Source organism: Notolabrus celidotus, chromosome 22, assembly GCF_009762535.1.
Source record: "Notolabrus celidotus isolate fNotCel1 chromosome 22, fNotCel1.pri, whole genome shotgun sequence".
In the NCBI taxonomy this organism is placed as follows: Eukaryota; Metazoa; Chordata; class Actinopteri; order Labriformes; family Labridae; genus Notolabrus; species Notolabrus celidotus.
This window is the reverse complement of record NC_048293.1, coordinates 7,087,382-7,109,263: the sequence shown is the minus strand read 5'-3', so window position 1 is coordinate 7,109,263 and position 21,882 is coordinate 7,087,382. Positions and strand designations below refer to the sequence as shown.

The 21,882-nt window shown below is 40.2% G+C and overlaps 1 protein-coding gene and 1 long non-coding RNA gene across 4 annotated transcripts in view; one reads left to right on the top strand and one right to left on the bottom strand.

The window, feature by feature from the left end:
* The window catches only part of LOC117806679, a 54,985-nt gene that overhangs the window by 26,183 nt on the left and 6,920 nt on the right, over positions 1–21,882 (bottom strand). For all 3 annotated transcript variants that reach the window (XR_004629722.1, XR_004629721.1, XR_004629723.1), the window contains exon 2: positions 4,127–4,303. This is a non-coding gene — a long non-coding RNA (uncharacterized LOC117806679). The remainder of the gene's footprint in view (positions 1–4,126; positions 4,304–21,882) is intronic.
* si:ch211-266g18.9 (transforming growth factor-beta receptor-associated protein 1) lies at positions 132–8,205 on the top strand. Its single transcript, XM_034675668.1, has 11 exons — positions 132–926; positions 1,108–1,302; positions 1,490–1,644; positions 3,748–3,830; positions 3,973–4,320; positions 4,471–4,528; positions 4,614–4,757; positions 4,943–5,077; positions 5,163–5,307; positions 5,385–5,806; positions 5,894–8,205. The coding sequence occupies exons 1-11, from the start codon at positions 260–262 to the stop codon at positions 6,035–6,037; spliced, it is 2,496 nt and encodes an 831-aa protein (XP_034531559.1). The 5' UTR covers positions 132–259; the 3' UTR covers positions 6,038–8,205.

Below are 21,882 nucleotides of genomic sequence, written 5' to 3'. Positions count from 1 at the left end.
TTTTTGTCGGTTGGATGAGTTGTGTAAGTGTCCTCACATGGCAGGATGAGCGGAGAAAATGCTGACATAGGTTTCCTGTCACATGGTAGGTAACACTGGTTTTGACTTCATAAACTTGTGCAGGGATCAAAGAGGAAGGGAGAGCAGCAGAGAGGTAGGGACTTGTATTTTGTATATGTTATAGAAGATCTGTTGCTTTTTTTCCCATCAGATTAAGTATTTCACATTTTAAAAAATCAAGCATCCTTGAATTTGTGCAATGGCTTTTAGAGCATTTACGCAAATACGCGTGTATGAAAAGCAAGTAGCCTCAAAAGAGAAGGACAAAAGCAGCATCCAGTGCATTGAGTGCTTTGACAAACATGTGTACATAGGGACTAGAGATGCTACAGTCCAGCATCTTATCCTCCCTAGTGGAGACCAGATAAAAGCCAGAGAAGGTAGAGTGAGGAAACTCGGCTCAAGCAACCAAGTCCTCCAACTGAGGGCAGTCCCACTTTTCAACCATCTGCTGGTTCTGTGGGACCGGAGCATCACAGCCCTCAACATGTTTTCCTTAGAGCCGGTTCCTTCTCTGAAGAAGATCCAGCACGTGTCTTTGTTTGAAGTGTGCAGCTCATCCCTCGATCAGAAGGCAACTTCTGTGGAGATGGTGACTTCATCAAGCCGCAGGAAGGTGATCCAGATCCACGTGGTGGGCGTGGACAGGTGGGAGGTTGTAAAGGAAGTCCCTCTCCTTCAGGAACCTGTGGCGTTGGCAGTCGATGGTGCTAGTCTGTGTATAGCAACCAGTGACAGGTATCTGCTCTATGATGTTACGACTGGGAGGAGCCAGGAGCTTTTCCGTCATACTCACAGCAGGCAGCGTGTCTTTGTTACACCAGCAGGGCCAGGGGAGTTCCTCTTGAACGGACCTGAACTTTTGGGTAAGTGATCCAAGAATTAACAATGCTTTGCCCTGCCGCCTGTCGAGGAAAGAAGTCCCAATGAGTCATTTTTTCCAAAGCAGCCATACAGTTAATCATCTTGTTTCAGTCCTCTGTTTATCAATTCAGCCAGAGGATATTTGTTTAGCCAAGATATAATTTCTCCGTCCTCATCCCTCAGGCATGTTTGTAATGACGACAGGGATCTGCCAGCGTCCTCCCCTGCAGTGGCCTCAGGAGGTGCTGGCAGCCCGAGTGTGTTTCCCCTACATCCTAACCCTGCAGCCTCAAGTGCTGTCAGTGCACAGTGTGCTAGATCAGCGGCACAAACAGACTGTGAGCCTCAGCGGAGCCAAGGGTCTGCTCTCAACATCAGGTACACCAGGCCGCATCCATTCATCACCTAATCCTGCCAGATTGCAGACAGAGAAGGCTGTCAAACTGTGTTTTTTGTTTAGAGAGAAAGAGCTTTGTCTGTCTCAGTTTGCACCGATTCAGTCAATCATTCTTTCACCCACTGTTCGTCACACTGTTTCTGAAACCATCAACAAATCTCCCCTCAGATGGTGTGGTAGTGTTCACAGACAGAGACATTTTCAGCCTTCATCTGGTGCCGTTTGAAGAGCAGATCTGCACACTTGTGAGGCTCGAGAGGGTCGAGGAGGCACTAATATTGCTGGATGGAGTTAAAGGACATCACCTACTTGAATCACATGAGGTGAAATGCAATTTATAGACACACGACAGGTTGTATACATGCCAAAGCTTGAAAATCTAGGTTTCTAACAAATACAAGGTTTCTTAGGATACTGGCACGAACCTATTTATAGTGCTTCCCCTGTCCTCTTTATTCTTTTTACTTTAACTATTCGAACATATTTCAACTACATGCACTACTATTCTAAACCACAAACAATCTACAGTAACTCAAAACTAAGAATTTTTAAGTACACATTTTGCAGCTTTGTAATCCATTCTGACATGACAGAAATGTGTAATATTTGGGAAAAATGTGAAAAAAAATGAGCATGAATAGAGATAAAATGGTTCATGTATAATCATGCTAGCAGCTATTCTTTAGGATGCATGCTAACATTTTCACATAACAAGGAAGTTCCAACAAGCTTAGTTCAGCAAGTTAGCAATGACAAAAAAATTGTTGTAATCCAACAAATAGCAGCAACATTTTCTCCTGGGCCAACAGGGCTGTTATGAGCTGTCTTTTGGATTCATGCTGTCTAGCTCACAATATAAAAGCCGATGTTAACACACTGATATTTAAAAATGATGTTTGCCTGCTGTCTTTGTAGTTTAGCATGTTAGCATTAGCACTCGACAAAGGAGCTGCAACAATAAAAAGTTAAACTAGAAACATATTCCATGAGTCTAAACTGTAGCGGGGGGAATGCCACGAGTTTAACTACTCTGGTCAGTAACTATAAGGCAAATTAAAACTACTCAATAATTAAGCTAGCAGTGATGCTAGCTTTTTTATGATGCATGTGAAAATGCTTACAATGAAAAATGAGATGCTAACATGCTAATGTTAGAAAGTCACCACTTTAGCCTTGTTTACTTTTTTAGTATAGCACATTATTAGCATTAGCACTAAATAAAAAGAAGCTGAAACAAAACCCTAAGATGTTAAACTTGGAGCATTTTCTATTGTCCTCAGATGTAAACAGAGGGATATGTCATCAATTTCATTATTCTTTGGTCATCAACTATTTGGCTACTACTCTATGACCATGCTACTATTGCTGTTATTAGCTTTTTTCTAGTGTGCATGCTTACCTGCTCACAATGAAAAAGCAGACATTAACACTTTGAAACTTTAATGTTTGCTTGTTATCTTTTTAGTTTAGCATGTTAGTGTTAGCACAAAACAAAAAGGAATCTGTAATAAAACTAAAAATGGCAAAACTTATGATTATTTCCATTAGTGTATGCTGTAAGTTGTTTTTCGTTGTTTTTTTTGTCATGAACCGTTTGAAAAATTAAAAAGTCGACCTTCTGATACCAAAAGATCAAGGTATGAGGATTTACGCTGTGATTACAATTCATTCTGATTGACATGAATGCCTGTGCCACATTTCTTGTAAATCCATCCACTGTTTATTCACCTGAAACCAAAAATGTTGACCTGCTGTTGGCACTTGAGAAAATGCTAACGGATTTTATGCACTGGGTATGAAGAAGGTAACAACTTTCATGACAGCCCATCCAGTAGTTGTTGATATATTCATGTCAGAATCCAAGATGAATGTGATGGACTTACTAACAGGCAGACTGACCTAGAGCCCATCCAGAAACACAGCTTTATCCAAAATTAAGCATAATATCATGTTTTTTGTCACACAGTTCGTCTAGTTCTTAACTTCAAACTGCCTTAACTTAGACTTTGTAAGGCAGTCTTAACTGCAGCTTGATTTCCACCATTTAGTAGATTTATACATGCCACTGATGTGCAAATATGTGCACATTCCAGCCTCGTGGCGCTGCATCGCAGTGTTTCAATTCAATAATTCATCACTGTTGTGAGCTGCTAGCTTTTATGCAGTTGGATAATTACAAACGAGTACAGCAGATGGTGTGAGAGATTAAGTGTCATTTGTGGCTTATATCAGGTCACATTGTAGAGGTGATGATGATGAAAGAATTAACACGCTGATGAGTCATTAGTTGATTGGTAGTTTTTGTGCCGTTTTACTGTCATAGCACGGCCTCCTTGTCTGCTGTATTGATTTCAGCTCACATATTGTTGCTTTAATTAGGTTCATGTTATGAGTGCCTGGTTTTGAGTGGCTATTTTCACCAACAGGAGCTGCAGAATTCTATCACTTGCCTGGCTGGATTTGTTCATTACTACCGGCAGGGTTTTCCAGAGGCCAAAGATCTGTTCATGTGAGAAAAAAACCTTTTGCAAAGTACTCTAAATTCCAATCAGCTAAATAAATCTCAACCAGCATTGTGAGTTTTATGAATAGTGCCTCTTTTCTGCTGAATTCTACTCCAGAGTCTAACAAATCAATACCCACTCCAACAGTAAAGGTGAGCTGGACCCCAGAGAAATCATCCGCCTCTACCCTGACACACAGTCTGGTCTGTGCGAGGACTTCAAATCCCAGCTTGATCAAGCGAACAAGGCCAGAGATCTGCAGGTGCTCTGGCAGGAGGACAGTGACACATTTCATCATTACCTGCTCTTCCTGGGAGACTTTCTCAGAGCAGTCAGGGGGACGGAGCAGTGCCTGGAGTGCAGTAAGGAAGTGGACTGCGCCCTCCTGAGGCTGTACGTAGAACTGGGGGAGACTGAAAATCTGCAGCAGCTTGTATCTTCCCCCAATGAGTGCAGACTGGATGACTGTGTTCCTTTCCTGGAGAGACACAACAGGTGAAAATAAAGATTATATTTTCATAAGGTCAGGCTTTCTAGGAGCACAAATAAGGCTACAGTTCAATGGTTCTTGTATTCAATGTGAGAAGTTTTGTGCAATTTGCACAATTTCTGATGATTTAACTGTTTATCTCTTTTCCTTTAAAGATTCTTTGCATTAGGTTCCCTCTATCAAAGTCATGGAAATCAAAAAGATGCACTTAAGGTATTATTTCCCACAACACAGCACTTTTTATGTACAACAATTATGACTACTTTGAGCACACATTAAGCCTGCTGTATTCTTCCAGGCTTGGGTGAAAATTGTCGATGGCCGCCACAAAGACCCAACCTGCTCTGATGTGTATGGACACATAGTGTGGACTCTCAGTCAGCTACATGACAGTGATGTTGTGTGGAACTTTGCAGACTGGACTCTGCAAAATAACCAGGAGGTGCCTGTTTCATAATATTTGTATGATTTCAACCTAACTGCAGAGGGCAGAGTTGTACAGAACAACTGTGTAACAAAAATTAACACACTGCAAATTGCCACCCAATACATGAATTAAATTGTTTTGCTTATTGGACAAAATGATGATTAAATGACCAATAACAAATGTGATCTGTTCAAAAATAGATAGGTGTGCACATTTTCAGCAGGCGTCCACCAGATGCTCCATTAGAGACACAGGATACCCTTTCTTTCTTGGAGAAGTACCCGCTGGCGTTGCTTTTGTATCTCGAGTTCTTAATCCATGAATTGAAGAGTGAGGTGGGCACAGCAGCAGCTTTCTAATCTGATCATCTGACTCCTTTATTAAATGCATGTAGACATGATTGGTGTAATTCGCCCCCAGGAGGAGAGACACCACAGCCGTCTGGCCCTGGCATATGTTACTCAGACGCTGCAGGAGGAAAAGGAAACAGATTCGATGGAGACTAGGGGGAAGTTGCAGCATCTGCTTTGGGAATCTAAGTTTCTTGATGTCTCTGTTGTGCACGGTGCGTGGACGCTTATGAAAAAATAAACAAAAGATAAGTGTTACTTAATTACGAACTTTCTTTATTTGTCATCACAGAGAGAATCAAATCTACAACCCTGCATGTGGAGAAAGCCATCCTCTTGAGTAGAACCGGTGAGCACACTCAGGCGCTGCAGGTGCTCGTTCACCAGGAGCGAGACCTCCAGGCTGCACAGGCCTTCTGCTGCAGGGCCGCACAAAACCGGGACTCACAGTTCAGTCAGACCCTCCTGCTCACCCTGCTCCAAATCTACCTAAGCTCCGACGATCTTACTAATGCGGCTGTGGATCTGCTCAATGATAACCCAGTGGCCTTTACAGCAGAGAAGGTCGTCCCGCTCCTGCCTGAGTCCTGGTCTATTCAGCTGCTCTCCCAGTTCTTAGTTGGATCCCTCAGGGCGACCCGCCACCAGAGGCGGATGGCGAGCCTAGAAAAGGCTCTGAGCCAGGTGGAGCTCATGCGGCACAAGGTCATCTGGGTGAGTCCAACGAGATATTTAACCTATTTATCACTCAGTTGAGCATTAAGTGTATTCTTGTTTCTCTTTTCACTCCCTCCTCTGTAGATGCAAACCACAAAAACAAAGATCAGACTGGACAAGGAGCAGAGGTGTACAGTTTGTCAAAGGGACTTTGCTGAGCCACAGTTTGCCTGCAGCCTTCAGGGTGAAATGATGCACACAAGGTGTAATGACCCTTCATCACTGTAAAGACACAGATGGACCGACCTATACTGTGTTTGTGCAAATATGTACGTCTGCCTCCTACCCGATCTTTTCTCTGGATCAGACAGGACAAACTCTGTACAAGGATCTAAATCAAGGACACTGGACCAGACACTTTCCCTGATTAGAAAAAAGAAAATACATTGTGTAAATAACAGGTTTCAAAATGCAAACGGAGCAAATGGTGCACTTTTCCAGAATGGCATGTCTGAACCGTTTCCTACAGACACCATAGACAGCAATAGCTATAAAGTGAATTGTGGAGGACACTCAGGGGCATGTGTTCACTGATCAGACAGCGGTGTTTTACATGGAAACCAACTGTGGTCAACTTGATGACCCCAGAGAATCTGACCATCCTCCATCGCTGTATATATGCATTGCCACGATCCTGGTTTCCACTGACTGTGTATATTTGTCTGCATAGAGCTGCAAATAGAAAGTCAACTGAGAGGCTGCACGTGAGAAGCTTTTTTATAAAGCTTTTGCATTAAAATACATTTATGACCCCTGAAAATAATCACAATTACAGGTTTAAAAATAAAAAGCAAACAGGTTAAGGAAGCGCAGAGCTTGGGGTCATTTCAGTTAATTTGATAAGTGTTAAATAACATGTTTATGCGGTATGGATGGCAAAATCTTAGGCTTTCCTCTTTCACCACCATCCTTGTAATATTAGGGAAAATGACAGATGTTTACTCTAAATAATCACACATAACCCCAGTGTGTCCACATGTGCAGTATAAATTGTGTAAATATGCTTAAACACATATAATTAAGTTTGATGACACTGGATTAGTATTTATTTTTGCTGTAATTTAGTCATTAAGGCTATCCCTAACTGTGAATGTTTCTTCATCCTGATGCATTTTGGGACAGGAGTAAAGGAGACGCCTAAATGAGCAGGAACAGTGGCAGCATTTGGCTTGAGTCAGTGGAAGTTTTTGGCCTGGGGTGAGCTACTAATTGCACTGTAGATAAATAGTGGATCATGAGCCTGCTGGAAAGGATTATTGCTTTGTGATGACCTCGCCAACATTTCTTCTGTTTTCTGTCCAAATGAGTTTTCTTTTGTGAGTTCTCACTGAAGTTTCTAAATGTTGTACATTTCATGTCTCATGTATTGTGAGGGTGCCATGACGCCCCACATAACAGACTACAAGATTACACCTGACTGAAGCTTTGACTTCACATTTCTCACTTTGATTGTATAAATGTAACTTCTTACTCATGGAAATGAGCTGAATCATGCTCCAGAAAACACAAGAAAACAAGAGTTATTTTTTTGTGTGGTTAAAGAACAAATGCCACGTCCCTCTCTTTATTACCTAATCTTTGTTTGGATAGGTTTTGATTTTTCACGCAAGAATACAAAACTAAAAGTGTAAATATATTAGCATTTGTAGGGTACAAACCAGTAAATGATGCCTATGACCAAACCCTTAAAAAAACCTGAAGAAGAATGTTCAAACACTGAGAAGAAGTGCAGAACTTAAGTCAAAGTATGTTAAAAAAGGAATAGATGTTTTTGAAATTTGATCTAACCAACACGTCTCTTATTTTACTAATTGCTGTTCCAAATTGTATATCTATATTTTTGGGGAAAGACAACTTCTAAGTCTTTTTTGTGCATTGACAACAGAGATTGATTAACAAAGTATTTTTCTTCAACAAAATAACTCCCTGATAAATGACAGAGAACTGACTGAGGGATGTTTTCTACAATGGAAAATTGACATTTTTCACATGTCTAATTGGATAATTATCTAACTGTGAATTATTAAGTCTAAAACAATCCCTATATTCTGATTTTTTGCCCCCTCACACTCCCACATAAGCATCTGAAAAGTACCAGCACAGAGATCAACACTGAAACGAAAGTAAACTTCTTCCCACTTGTTTAAGTTCTTGCAGGTTTCAAGGAGTGTGTGTTCATGCTGCTGCTCTGTAATTGGCTGAAGTTTGGGCTGTGCCTGCTGACCAGGGACTTCTGGGTGGATCCGAGGTCAAGATCATGTCCACTCCTCTCCACACACCCTCTATCTGGCTGCTTTCATGATGTGTAGAACACCTGAGGTTATACTGTTCCTCAAAAATGTCTGTCCCATCTTTGATGCTGACCAACAGCCAAAAGTAAACAAAAGGCAAAAATACACACAAACAAGAACTGTGCAAGTACACCTTCTTCTACCTTAATTAAGAAACACCAAGGGCTGCTCAATGCTGTTAAATATAATTTTCACACAGGTTTTTTTTCCACAAGGATCCCCCTTTTATTAAATATTTCAGCTCAATATCAGTGTATTCTGTTAGAAGAAATACATTTCTTGTATAAGAGGAGCAGTTATGGAGGGAGTATGGAGGGATATCCAGACATTTGCCTCCCGTTATAAATACCCCAAGTCACCACAGACTGAGTGCAAAGAGGGAAAACAAGAACATTTCTTCTTGTACTTTTCTAAATATAAGAAAAAAAAACATCTGCTGTCTGGACTTTAGGATGTTTACATGTTAACATAGTTTTGTTTTATATGGACAAGGAAACAGTCATAGAGAGATGTATAAGGCTGAATTATTTGTATGTTATACCAAATTAGCAACCTCCAAGTCAACAAAGTAGAAATTAAACTTGGTCTAATTTCATGAGATTATAAAAAGAGGTTATTTTAAATGATGAAACGTGTCAAAGTCTGCTAAAGCAAATAATGCAAAGGATACTCTATTTAATGGAGACCAAAACCTGTACAACAATATTCTGTGTATATTTGTTTACAGCATTTTTTATGCAGAAATGGTCAAGCTAAACTCAAAATAAAAGGGTGTTATTCCACCTATTTGGGTTTAAATGTCTCTGTGTTAGAGCTCTATATCTTGTAGAAACCATGCTTTCAGTTGTTTTCTTTTTAGTCAGCTGGTATCTCTGGTTTCAGAAACATAACTATCATGGTTCAAAAAGATATATAAAATATAAAATGATTGATTTTGATAAAGGAGGAGTACAACAAACGCCTTTTTTAAGAGATCAGTCTCACAGGATACCAAACACATTCTGTCCCAGAATTAAGATCATAATATCAGGTACCACACCAAATAAAACCAGTGGGAGAAATGAATACACAATGCCTCTCTGTGCATCATGCATCATATTTATAGTCAAAGCCACAAATTACTGTATCATGTCCCTCATGACGCATTTTTCTGTCTCCTAGTGGTCGCACTGAGACAAGGAGAATCTTAATTTGCAGCCCTTTTGGTAGCAATAATAGTAAGGTAGCAGAAAACCTAAAACGATTGAACTTTAATTTCTACTTTTCTCAGCAAAACTAATTCTATAGATATAGCAGAACAAGACGGAATAAATAGCCAAAGAGGATGATCAAAACATGTCTTTTTTTAACTCCTAAGGCAACGCTCTCATTTTCATGGTTTGCTACCTTGGGGTTTGGCAGAATGCCACTGGGAGAAATGTGAAGGGTGGCCCGCTGGAGACACACAGGGCAGAGACAGTGACCACAGACACCCACCCTGCCCTGCTGCATGGAGACTTTCCCTATATACATCCAGCTTTATGGTACAGAGAGTCAAGCGCTGTCTACAGGCCTCATACTGTTCACTGTTTGTGCTTCAATCTGTACACTGGATATTCTGGGTAGAAGATATGATATGCTTATTTACCACTTTGAGAATGATTATCCTCTCTGCAAAAACATCATTTCCTGTTAATTTGTGTCCTTTGGACCAATTATATCATTACAAATATGGCTAAGTGGCTTTGGGTGTGTGTGAAAGTTATTAGAGGTAAAAGGTGGTCAGAAAAGTACTGTACGATTATTTTTCCTAAACTAGCTTCTTCTGGTTTTAAGAGAAGCTGGGGAAGATGTTTTTATGTTGACACTGTTGGAAGCATACAAGAGCAAATAAAACAAACTCATATCAGTCAAATGACGGTTAGGTCAACTCCATCGAGCACCTAGCTTTGATTGGCGTGTTGACTGAAACAAAGAACACAGCTCTGTCCAAACATAACAAAATCCACCTTTATGTGGACAGTATATGAGTTGTGTCCATCTTCTCAATTATGCAAGCATGCTAACTTTTGATAAGAAAGCAAATACGCACTCAAAAAACCTTTTCTTTGACCAGGATCATTGGAGTGTACATTTCTTCAGCACTATTCCCACGGGATAGGACTACCTTGGAGCTCCTTGTAATTTGTGAATTACCCCCTGACTTCAGTGTTTGTGACACATTCTTGTTGGATAAGGGAAGTGCGTCATTTACTTCAATGTACTGACATTTCTGATTGAAAACACTATGGCGCTGCACAACATCTACCTTGTCTCTGTTGGCAGTATCCCACATACAGTCAGCAGGAAATTCATAAAAAGAAGACAACGTCCAAACCCGGTAACCTTCCACAAAGAACATGCATTCAAAACTTTATACAATAAGTCAACGTGGTGCACCTCACGTTTTGCAGGGGAACTTGCCTTAATGTTCTCATACTGTTAGCACTACAAAGACCATGAACCCGTCTGAAAGACAGAAAATGTTCCTTTCTGCATGCCGCAAAGCATGTCATCACTCTAATCACTGTTCCACATACTGTGTTGGGAAATGATCTAGCCAAATTTGAAACCAAAATGCTACAAAACCTTTTATTTACAATGCCCAACACTGCATTGGACATAAGACTACATTGGACCACATCTTTTTTCGTCCAGAACAGGGGCAGATAAAGTAGCAGACACCTTCTTTAAAAATTGAATTACTGCAATGTTGATTCTAACTGGATTAATATACCCCGAGGACGTCTATGTGTCCTAAAATATGGAACATAATTTGCAGACATGGTCCATTACATGGGATTAAAAACACAGACGTCCTAGACAATTATTACAAATGATCAAAGGTCCCTAGGATATACAGATCCAGTGAGAATAGGGCTCAAGTAATATTGAATATTACTTTATCTGGGTTTACGACAAGATGGAACTGTTACTTAAAGTACCTATAAGTACTTGGTCATGACCGATACGACTCAATCGGGGTACACATAGGGTTTTTTTTTTTGCTCTTTCCTGTTCTTACACAATATTCTGGAGATTTCCAAACTGAGACTGGACAAGCTAAGTTGTGAATTTTAAGATGCTTGGTTTTCAAAACAGCAAAGAAGAGCAGACTGGTAAATACTGAATGAGGGGTTTCAGACTCTAGCTAACATCCCCAACTTATTACCAATGTACTAGCCTCTCAGTGAGCTGTTTCTAGCACAGCCAACAATAAAGTTACTAACTAAACATGTATAATTTGTATTCAGCTTAAGTACTCGAACACATCAGTACATTTTTCCACTACCTGCATCCTTCTACCTACCTTGTCAAAAGGTCTCTAATTTTTAAGGTGAGAAACATATTTGGGGCTAAGGAGTAAAAAAAGAAGTCATAAGATTAAGATTCACCCTCCTTCCAAATTATAATCTTTTTAGTGTTTTCTTTGCCACCATACATGCAGAGATATCAAACAACCTTTTACATGTACGCAGAAACTTCAACCAAATTTAGATTCCCACTCAAATTAGTTTAATGATCTGTGCTGTGTACAGCTAACGACTCAATTACAGTCGAAGAATGAGTGTTCATTTTTGGCTGGTTGGCAGCCTTGTGTGTTTACACTGCTCTTTCTAATGAGTGAATTTTATGTGCAGAGTCAAACACTCGGCCAGCAGGTTCTTCTAAGAATCTGGATGCTTGTGTTCGATGTCCAGGTTTACCTTTTCATGTCTGGACCATTTGGGTTTCTGGGAACAGAAACAAACGATCCTGCAGAGTCATTTGAAAAAGTTGAGGTGGTGACTGAAATCTGATAGACAAACTGTTGTGTTGCTCCACACCTGTTCATACAAATAAACTTCATCATAATTAAAGTGAACAGTTTTCAATTTCCAGAAAGCAATAAGATCATATCTGTTGTGAAGTTTACTTTTCATACACCTTAGTGAAAACAACTGAATCTTGTTTACATGAGTGTTTATTTCTACTCTTGTACATCTAAATTCAGAGCATCCTGTTGCAGAAATTGAAAGAGGTCTATTTAGCGAGCAGCAGGTGATGAATTTAGCCGCACAAACGGCTTCATGGTCTGCCCTGTGTGAAACAAACATAATTAAAGCTCTGGACGTGTGCTCTACACCGCAGGGTACCCAAGCTTTATCTGTGAGCCTGCTCCTCATGTGGCGTTTGACATCACTGATTAAAGAGCGAGTGCTGCAATAAGTTACTGTTACTGTACCCTGGGAAAGTGTATAACGTGGGATCCTGCGTAATTAGACATTTAGCGCCATCCTCCCCACACATGAACACACCCTTCACCACAACTGATGGCCCAGGGAGTTAAAAATGTCCCAGCACCCCCTTTCTATTGACCGCCAGCGCCAAGAACGCCCTCCCTCCACTATCTAGGACTGAACTTACTGTAACCCACACAATAAAGCCCCAGAGAGACATGAAATATAATACTAACCCCAAAAGTTGACTCATTTTATCCTCAGGAATCTGTATTCTAGAGAAGAAAACTACCATAAACCTATATTTAGCAATAAAAGCCCCAAACACAGCTCAGACAAATTAGAGGTATATCATGTTTTAGCATAGAATTACAATCTATTTCTACAGATCGAACATCACTAGATGCATCGAGTGAATGGCATTTTAAGGCTTTCATTAAATCTTACATGAACCCTGACTGGACGCAGAAGAATAGAACGATTCTCAGCTGACGTGAAGCTGCACGACATGTCTGCATTTTGTGGTTTCATGCACCAACACATACCCATACTTGTGGGTATTTTCAAGAGTGCTCAAGCATCACATTGCATCCAAAAAAAACTGAGATGAACAAATCCAAAAGGGTACAAACTGTCCTTTGACAACAGTAAGAAAGAAGGACAAGACGGACTATAAGTTTTTCAATAAATGTATTTTGTCATATTTCTACCTTTGTTTTCACTCATTCAGGTGTTACGTTGGTTCTTGTTATAACAGAATGCAACAGACTGCTCAGGAGGGGACCTCAACTGATTTTTTTTAATTTTGGTTTACAGATTTTACAGAGCACTACTGTCAGTATTTTTGTGGCTCAAGATCAGCTGTGAAACTGCCTTAGGTGATGTCACTTAAGTCAGCGTAAGGTGATACTGCAGAGGTCAAGTTCAAGAAACATGTTAGCACATGCAGTCAAAATGAAGTGAGCTTCTGAGACCTTTATCCTGCTCATCATACTGTATCGTCTTGATGCTGGTGGACTGAAGCTACAGAGAAAAACACACAAATCTCTAATCTCTAAGTGTTTGAGGTTGACTTGCGTTGTGGGTAATGTAGGCAGTAGGTTTTAGACAACTCTACTGTACTTTTACCTTGCGTTTATCTTTGCTTAATTTATTGTTCATATTTCAGTATGAGGTTTACCTCCCAAAAACATATGTTGAGTTTGTATACAACAATTTATCAGTAATAACTTAAGCACTAAGTGTCTACAAATGATTTTGGGCTCATAAACAAGATTTTCCAGATACCAGATTTTCAACTCTGAAAATGCTTTTATTGGAAAACATGCTACGTCATTCAGAGCCTGCACTTTTTCCAATACATAGAAGATACCTGGGTGTGCCCAATGTACAGTAGCTGCAGTTCTTGTTGCAGTGGTCGCTGGTTCGACTCCCTGCCACGGCTATTTGCTGCATGTCTTCCCCCACTCTCTACTCCCCAAGCTTCTGGGCTCCGTTCAGCTGTCCCATCAAAAAAGACAAAAATTCCCCCCACCCTCCCAAAAAAAGAGAAAGATACCTTGGCAAGCCGTCTAGAATTTACTTTTGACCGCCTGAGTATAATGCCAACCATTTCAACACTTCGCTTCTAATTTTCCATCCAAGACCACCATCAGTGATCAGTGATTTAGATGATCTCTGGTTGCTCTCTGCCCCGTGTCTCTGACAACATTAGATTTGGACTGATGCTAAATGCTACATCATTAATGAGTCTCGTCCACACCGCTTATGAGTATTGTCAACGAACTAGACATACACTAAAAAGAGCAACGGTAGGAGATAGGGCTGGATAAGCCACTGTGTGTAAAGAGAAGAAAGCTGTTTTTTTTGTGTGTGTTGGAAGAGATAATAAAACTGAAGCAAATAAGGAGTTGAGCAAATCAAAATCATTTGTAAACATATTAGAATATGTTGGAGATGAAAGCCCAACTAAAATCGATCAATAGAATAACATATAAAGCGTAATGTATATACATTTTTTCAATAAACAACACTAGAACATGTAAAACAAAAAACAGGCTATCTGTTGGTGTATTTTTCCTTAAGTAAAGGTTCTGTATACATCTCTGGTCCTTCCTGTAACTGAACCATACATTTATCCATGATGGATTATTCGCTGAGCAATGTGTTTAGATACCTTCTCATCTAACATACAGCAGTAAATCAGAAAGCAGCCAACATTGCGGTGACAGAACAGTGAATCAGGCATTCTAAATAAAGCTCTGGAGCTTTCCATTGTCTAAACACCAAAACCAACCCAGAGCTCTATAATGTAACATTGTGTATGCAAAATTAATGAAGCAACAAAACCATAGCAACAGCTACAATTACATGAGTAAACCAAATGAGCGTTTTCCCCAAGCCCAGAAAAAATAGGGGAAGTACATTTGGAGGTCCTGCTCCAAACCTGAGGTAACATGTGCTTTGAAATCTTTTGTGTCTTTCTCTAAATCTGTGTAAAGATACTTTTTTGTATAGTTTTTCTATACACTGATTAGCCATAGCATCATGACCTCCTACTTATTATGGGTGTACTGTGTTTCTGGCACCAATGCATTAACAGCAGATCCTTTAAGTCCAGTGAGCTGTGAGGTGGGACTTCCATGGATGGGACTTGGTTATCTAACACATCCTGCAGATGCTTGTTGGATTAAGAAGATCCAGGAAATTTGGCGGCAGAATCAACAACTTGAACTTGTTGTTGTGGTCCTACAAGCTGCCTTCTATACGGACCAATACACGTCAAATTGCGATGCGCTGTGTTCTGACACCTTTCTATCTGAACTAACATGAACTTCTACAGTAGAGTGAGATCCAGTATCTCTTTTGTTGGCTATGACCACACAGGCCAGCTCCCTAAGCAAATCAGTGAGCCTTGGCAGACCATCATAGCCCTAATATTAATATAAGTAAATAAATAGGGTTTTATATTTTGTTGTTATTTATATAAAAGCCATGGAAGGCTTGAATTAGACTTGCAAAAAGTGACTTGTGACCATCTCAGCCCCCCCTGATCCTGTCCACAGTTCACAACTCATCCTCCCTTGGTCCACTTTTGGTATGTACTGACCACTATCACACACACCACAGATCAGATACAGCCCACAAGAGCTGCAGTTTTGGAGATGCTCTGACCCAGACGTCTAGCAATTCCAATTTGACCCTGTCAAAGTGACTCCCCCTTATGCTCATCCTGCTTCAAACCCATTAACTCTGAGGACAAAATGTTAACTTGCTGCCTTTCACCCACTGAAATGGGCTATTGCAAAGAGATAGTTGATGTTACTTCCTTTCCCTGTCAGCAGTCATAATGTAATGGCTGACGGTGCATTATCAAATGCAATAGAACTAGTAGAAGTATCTGTCTTAGTCTGTATTCTGTCATCAAAATGTCCTTGTGACAGCAGAATTTGTCTTTTTTTGCTTGGATGTACTAGACTAATTCATGTTTGCAGCATATAAGTCCTGCATGGATAGTGCTTGATAGGGGTTCTGTATTTAAGAATTAAACAGATCATTTAAGCAAAAACGGTGTTAAAAAGAAAATGTTCATGCAGAAGGGGTTAAAAAGAAGTTAACATTCAGATGAATGCCTCGGGTGCATAATAAAGATACATATTTATTACCTGCTCTGGTTGTGGTTTCAAAAGGCTGAAAAATACCTGTGAGCTGTCTGCTCTGTAACGTGTTTGACAGAATGTGTGTCTGTGCACTTCTGTGTCTTTTTTTCCCCTCATCCCCAGGTGATTACTGACATTTACAGTTTATTGCTCCAGTTCATCACAGCTCACTGTGCAGACTGAAGGAGAAGACTGGTTTCTTAGACATGAAGCTTATCTTAAGCTCTCAGTCGGCAGCTGGTGTCAAACTGGGACAGACTGACAGACTGGAGAGAGACTGTGAAGATTTTGACTCCCAAAAAAAAAAAAGCTCCCTCAGTTTTTAATGTCAGGTTTTGGCACAAATCCGACCTTTAATTTGCAGAGGGTGTTTCACAGTCACGAAACCTTAGAGAGATAATAGCAAGTGAAAGTATAGCTTTTGGTGGGAGCATGTGTACAGGCGGGGAATATAATTAGCTTAATTTCAATGAAGCAAACCGCATGTCTGTGAGGTATAGAAGGGATCAAACTGTAAACACCAGAGGGGCTTCACACTGTGTGGCGTAAGTGAAAGTGAAGAGTTGGAAATGAAAGCGCAAATATAAAACTAATCACATTTAAGGTTTTGAATCTTTTATTTCTAATCTCTCAGGAGAACAGCAAATGAATGCAATTTACACTAACAGAGCAACAGGAGAGAAAACCCCTCTCTGATGAGACATGGAAAGTACAACCTGATGACAAACATTTTCCATCTGTGTGAAGTCCCTTATTATGCAACAAAAAATACTCTGAAGCTGTTGTTCAGGTATAATTGAACATTTTAAGAGGACTACACTGGCATACATTTTCAGGAAGATTATAGTTTTCTGTAAGAACCATCTTCAACATGTTTAATGGAGAAATTCCCAGTCAGAGTGATTTTTGTTGTAATCCAAAAAGCCAAATGTTTGTTTGAACAGCTATACCATGAATCCTCATATAAAGACCGGCCTTCAATTAGTGGCCAGGCCCCTTATTATGACAGGGATCATAGTCTTTACGAGTAAATAAAGGCCTGCTTCCATTATTGGCCGGGCCAGTTTCATAGTTCTATCATGGAGAACAACTTCCTGGTAAGTTCATGATGATTACGCACCAACCACATGTTCTGTAAAATTATAAAGACATCAAGATTGGAGTGAACTAAATAACAGGCCAACTTCATGCAGTTTACTCCTGCTTTGCATTATATTGTGACGAACTGTTAGCATCTCCACTCTCTGCTGCTCAGAGCTGCACCCCGACTCTCTGCTCCCCATGTTTCATATCTTTTTTTAGCTGCCCATTCCAATAAAGGCAAAAGTGCCCGAAAAAATAACTTTAAAAAAGCAAACACTACCTACACATGTACAGGACAATATCAGCAAAAAAGAGGTATGAAGTACTGTATCAGCACGACCAGAGGGGGCACCAAAATCAACACAAACCAAAAGTTCCTTCCTTGAAGTAGATAAAAGAATGTGTTAATATCTATAATGTAAAAACAAAACATCATGAGGAGAAATACAAAAAGGTGGCTCTAAATATTAAGCTCCTCTTTTTATTTCACACTGATCTGGTTACAGCATCCTGTAAACATCTAATTTTGCTCACTGAGTGAGATGCACACAGCAGCACAGTCTGTTAGTGAGGCCTGGTTTCATCATGAAAACATGTTTTATCAAATGTACTGTCTCTCTCTTTAACGGCCACTTTAGAAAGCTGCTGCCTTTTTAATGGTACTGCAGGAGTTTCCAGACACAGTCTGAATCCACCTGTCTGTCTGGCTTCATAGAGCTTCAGTTTTATTCAACCGCGAGCTGTTGCAATCTGACCAGAATGTGACTAGACCAATGTAAACACTATAGCAGGAAAAGTGCACTGGTATTAGCACTGAAATTCTCTCTTCCTTCACCGCAGGACCTCAAACTTCCACTTTTGGAGATCTTGTTTGAAATACAGAACTGTAAATAGCTGAGAAAAATACCAATTGGAAAGTCTTCAAAGTCTTATAAGGGACAGTCAGCAGAATTAGCAGTTCACCCTGTGCCATCCAGGCGCGACTGTCCAGCTCAGCAGGGACAAAGACGTATACTTACAGGCTTCATCTGTGCCTCAAAAGAAAAGCCCATACCCTTGGAAAATGGTATTTACAGTAGCTGCATTATCCAGGGAAAAAAGAAGATTTGGTACAGGAATTATAGAAGAGATTAACAGAGGCTCTTTGTCGAGAAAGAAGGTCAGAGACCCAAAATAGTCTCTGGGTCTGTCCTAGAAAGATCTTCCAACAAGCCGTCATCGCAGTTAAACCTATACATGCTGCAATTGAGGGAAAGGGCTCTGGGAAGTGACATTATAATTATTATGTTAGGAGGAAGGGAAAGTTTTACATGTGGATCTGTCTGGTTAACAGGTCTACAGCCGTGGTCACTTAAGACAGCTGCAGTGTGCCCAAATTACAGAGCACAATGACTCACACTCTCTGTGTTTAGGACCACTTGGCTCTGCTCGAGACGCGACGAGGCCTTACAGTAAAACAGACTCTCCACAAAGAAACTGTTGGCTCATCAAAAAAACAAACTCTTTGTTCAACTTTGCAGCATCGGCTACACAGACCACCTGGAAGCATTTATTGTTTTTTCTCATACCGTGTTGAAAAATCACGATAGTTTTGAAATCTGAAATTTGCACCAATGAAAAAAAGTGAGACTTTTCTTACATTTATGAATTAAATCTAAAATATGACCTACCTTCAGATTCCAGACCCATCAAGAAACAACTCTCAATTTCTTTTTTTTTTTAGATATTTCCATAGCTTTCATCTATACAGTGCAGCTGCCTTGCATACATCATTTCACCTAGCCAGGATTTAGCCCATTACGCTTCAGCCCAAAAAAGCCTTTCACTAGCGAAGTGCATGTTCATTTTAAAAGCCAGACAATTACAAATGTGCTTTTTTGTAACTCACGCTGAACCCTGCTAAAAAAAGGGACGGTTTAACAGCTCATTTCATATAAACACAGGTCTAATAGCTCCTTTAAAGAAGGCCTCTACCGTGACTTTTCTTTGTGAAAAGGCTTTAATCACTTGTGTTTTAACAGCTTCCTGCACAACGTTGTTCCCGTTACATTTCTCAGTAAACGTCCACTAAACACGACACATACAAATTTAGCCTGTGCCGAGTTTTTTACACTGTTTGGTCTGAGTGTCAGCACCAGTCTCAAATGAACTGTGGTTAGACATGTTTAATGCTCTATGGTTTCCCTTATGGACGGTGTTCAAAAGATACACTAGAGGCAAGAAATACCCGGGACCCATGCTGTGTCAGACAGCTTTCCATTTCCACCATCACTCACCACGAGAGGCTCTGGATAAACTCGTGTGTTTTTACATTCGGGATCCTCCTCTGGCACGTCTCTTCAAAATATCCTACAAATATAAACCCATAAACCCTTTAAACAAACACAACAAGAAGCCAGCTACCAACATGTCAACCATATGGAATGAAGTCTTCACTTTGTGTGTTTGTGTCCAGGTTTATTCTGAGAGGTTTGTTCTTCTGGCTGTGGATCACCAAAAAACTCCAAAACAGCTGCAGAGGGCCACTGGTCTGAAGGATTGTGCGATTCTCCCTCTCTCTTTTTTTGTGTGTAATAACAAACGAGATGAATTCTGTCTAGGTTTTTGGAAAACAAATGCACAATTTGTTACATTCTTGGTCAACGTTGACTTCAGTTAACAAGGCAACTGCATGTTTTCAAATTTTATGATGTTTTATATTCGTCGACACTTGTTTACTGAGCGCAAGCTTACCAGTAGCTTTGATTTTTCTCCAACTTCTAACAAAAACTGGACATGCCTGCAGGATACCAGGGCCTTAGCACTGAAATGGTTTGGAGAAGCTTTTGTTTGTATTCAGGCAGGGTCAGACAGTATAAAAGGACGAAGGCTGTAAATTCACATAAACTCTTTTGCATCCCATCGTCTCCTGACTAATATGGCGTTCTCTACTCAAGACTTAAATCTAAAACAGACAGACGTTTTACTTGTGGGTTCATGCATGCAAACACACCTGGATGACACATTTTTGATTGAGGTTTCATAGAAAATAAGAAGTGGGTGTGGCCTTAAAGCTGGGGTGGTAGTCAGATTTAGATACACTTTTTGTTATACTGGTTAAAATCATCTTTATGTCCTGATGACAATCAATATATAATGTGTTCTTTAAAAAAAGCAAAAAAATAAAGCTGCTACCTACAGCCGGAGTAAACCTGGGAAAACATCAACCAATCCCTGCCATCAGAGGCCAAATTATGAAACCAATCAGATCCCGTCCTGCCGTTCTGCCCGCCTCCTGCGCGTACATTTCATGTTTGTTTGTGTTTTTAATTTTCACTATGATGTTTTGGTGTTTTCTTACCGCTGAGTGAGACATGAGATGACGTAGTGCAAAACACAAACGATGTGCTGAGGACCGGTTTGGAATCAGTCACGATCATATGGTTGCGAATCAGCGGCGCTCGTGCATGTGAGCAGGGGCGTCGTTTTGGACGAGCTCTGAGGGGAGTGGGAGGGGTTAGAAGAAGTCCCAAGGAAATGCTACATTCAAATTCATGCTAGTTCTTCAAAGAAAACCAAAACTCCAGTGCCTTAAACCTGCATTCTTCAAAATAGCCAGCAGAGGGAAAAAATAAAGCAATCAAGGGTCAAATTATAACAAAGAAGGCTTTGCTTTAGGATATGGCCATCTTTAACAAGTCACTAACATGGCAACCAGTCAACCAAAACAGTGCAATGCCAAATATGGTAAATCAAAGTTACACAACATCAACTTGGTGATGTCGAAAAGGTCAAACTCAAGACTCTAAAATGATGCACAAGCTAACGGATAACAACACAATGGCTATCTCTGCTTCATTTGTACATTCTGGTCTGGTTGTACTTCTGATCAACATGCAACAGTGATACACCAGGGAACAATACAGCTTGCATGCAAAGGAGGGGCAGAAGAAGACAGCTAGCGCTTCGCCTCGAAAACTTTTTTAGTTTTTCCAAGTTTCTCATTGAGCTTTAATGTCTTTCTTGAGAGACAAGACAATTGGTAGATAAAATAGGAAACTGTGAAGAAAGAGTGGGAAATTACTTTTGGCAAAGGGCCATGGGTTGGAGTCAAACCAAGGCCACCCACTTTGAGGACTGTCACTTCTATGGGAGCATAATTCAACTGCTTGAGTCAAACTGGCGCCCTAGGTCTCGAAATTTTGAGAAAATGTTGTTTTCCAATGATCTCAGAGGCGGGAAACAAGCTCAAAAGGTTTCTACCAACTTTGGCCTGTAATTGCCGATAGTCTTTTATGGCCACATGGGGGCAGCAGATACACCATATCAAAGTCTTTATTGACATATTACTACTTTCTTACATTCATATGCTGAATTGTTAATTGACGATTCTTTATAAGAAGCAGCTAGTGGTGGATAAAATATTAAAAAGTAAAAGTCCTGCATTAATGTAAGTGTACTATTTTAAATTAGCAATTTTTTTCTTTGTGATAGAAATAAACAAGAAGTATTTTCACATATGAGCAGGTCAAAAAGAACTCTTCATGTTGTGTTTATTATCCCTGTATCCATGTTGTTAGTGGGGAGTAGACAGGATGATAATGTTTGTGTATACTTTGTAGGGTTGAATGATTCCAATACAGACTCTGTAAGGGTCAGTGTTTCGGACTCCAGTCTGGGTATCCGCCTACACAACGTCCATCAGGCGGCAAAACAAACCTCCAAACCACAGCGGATTGAGACTGGACCCCGGCATTGTTACAGACACACTTTACATTTAAGCTTCCTGTGGTCGCAGCTCTATGTACATACACCAGCAGCAA

What these genes read in the sequence shown, in the direction of transcription:
- si:ch211-266g18.9 (XM_034675668.1), top strand. Translation starts at nt 260, where the DNA reads ATGGCTTTTAGAGCATTTACGCAAATACGCGTGTATGAAAAGCAAGTA. An exon ending in TCCATGAATTGAAGAGTGAG is followed by an intron (nt 5,078 to 5,162) that starts GTGGGCACAGCA and finishes ATTCGCCCCCAG; the next exon opens with GAGGAGAGACACCACAGCCG. An exon ending in TGCGGCACAAGGTCATCTGG is followed by an intron (nt 5,807 to 5,893) that starts GTGAGTCCAACG and finishes CCTCCTCTGTAG; the next exon opens with ATGCAAACCACAAAAACAAA.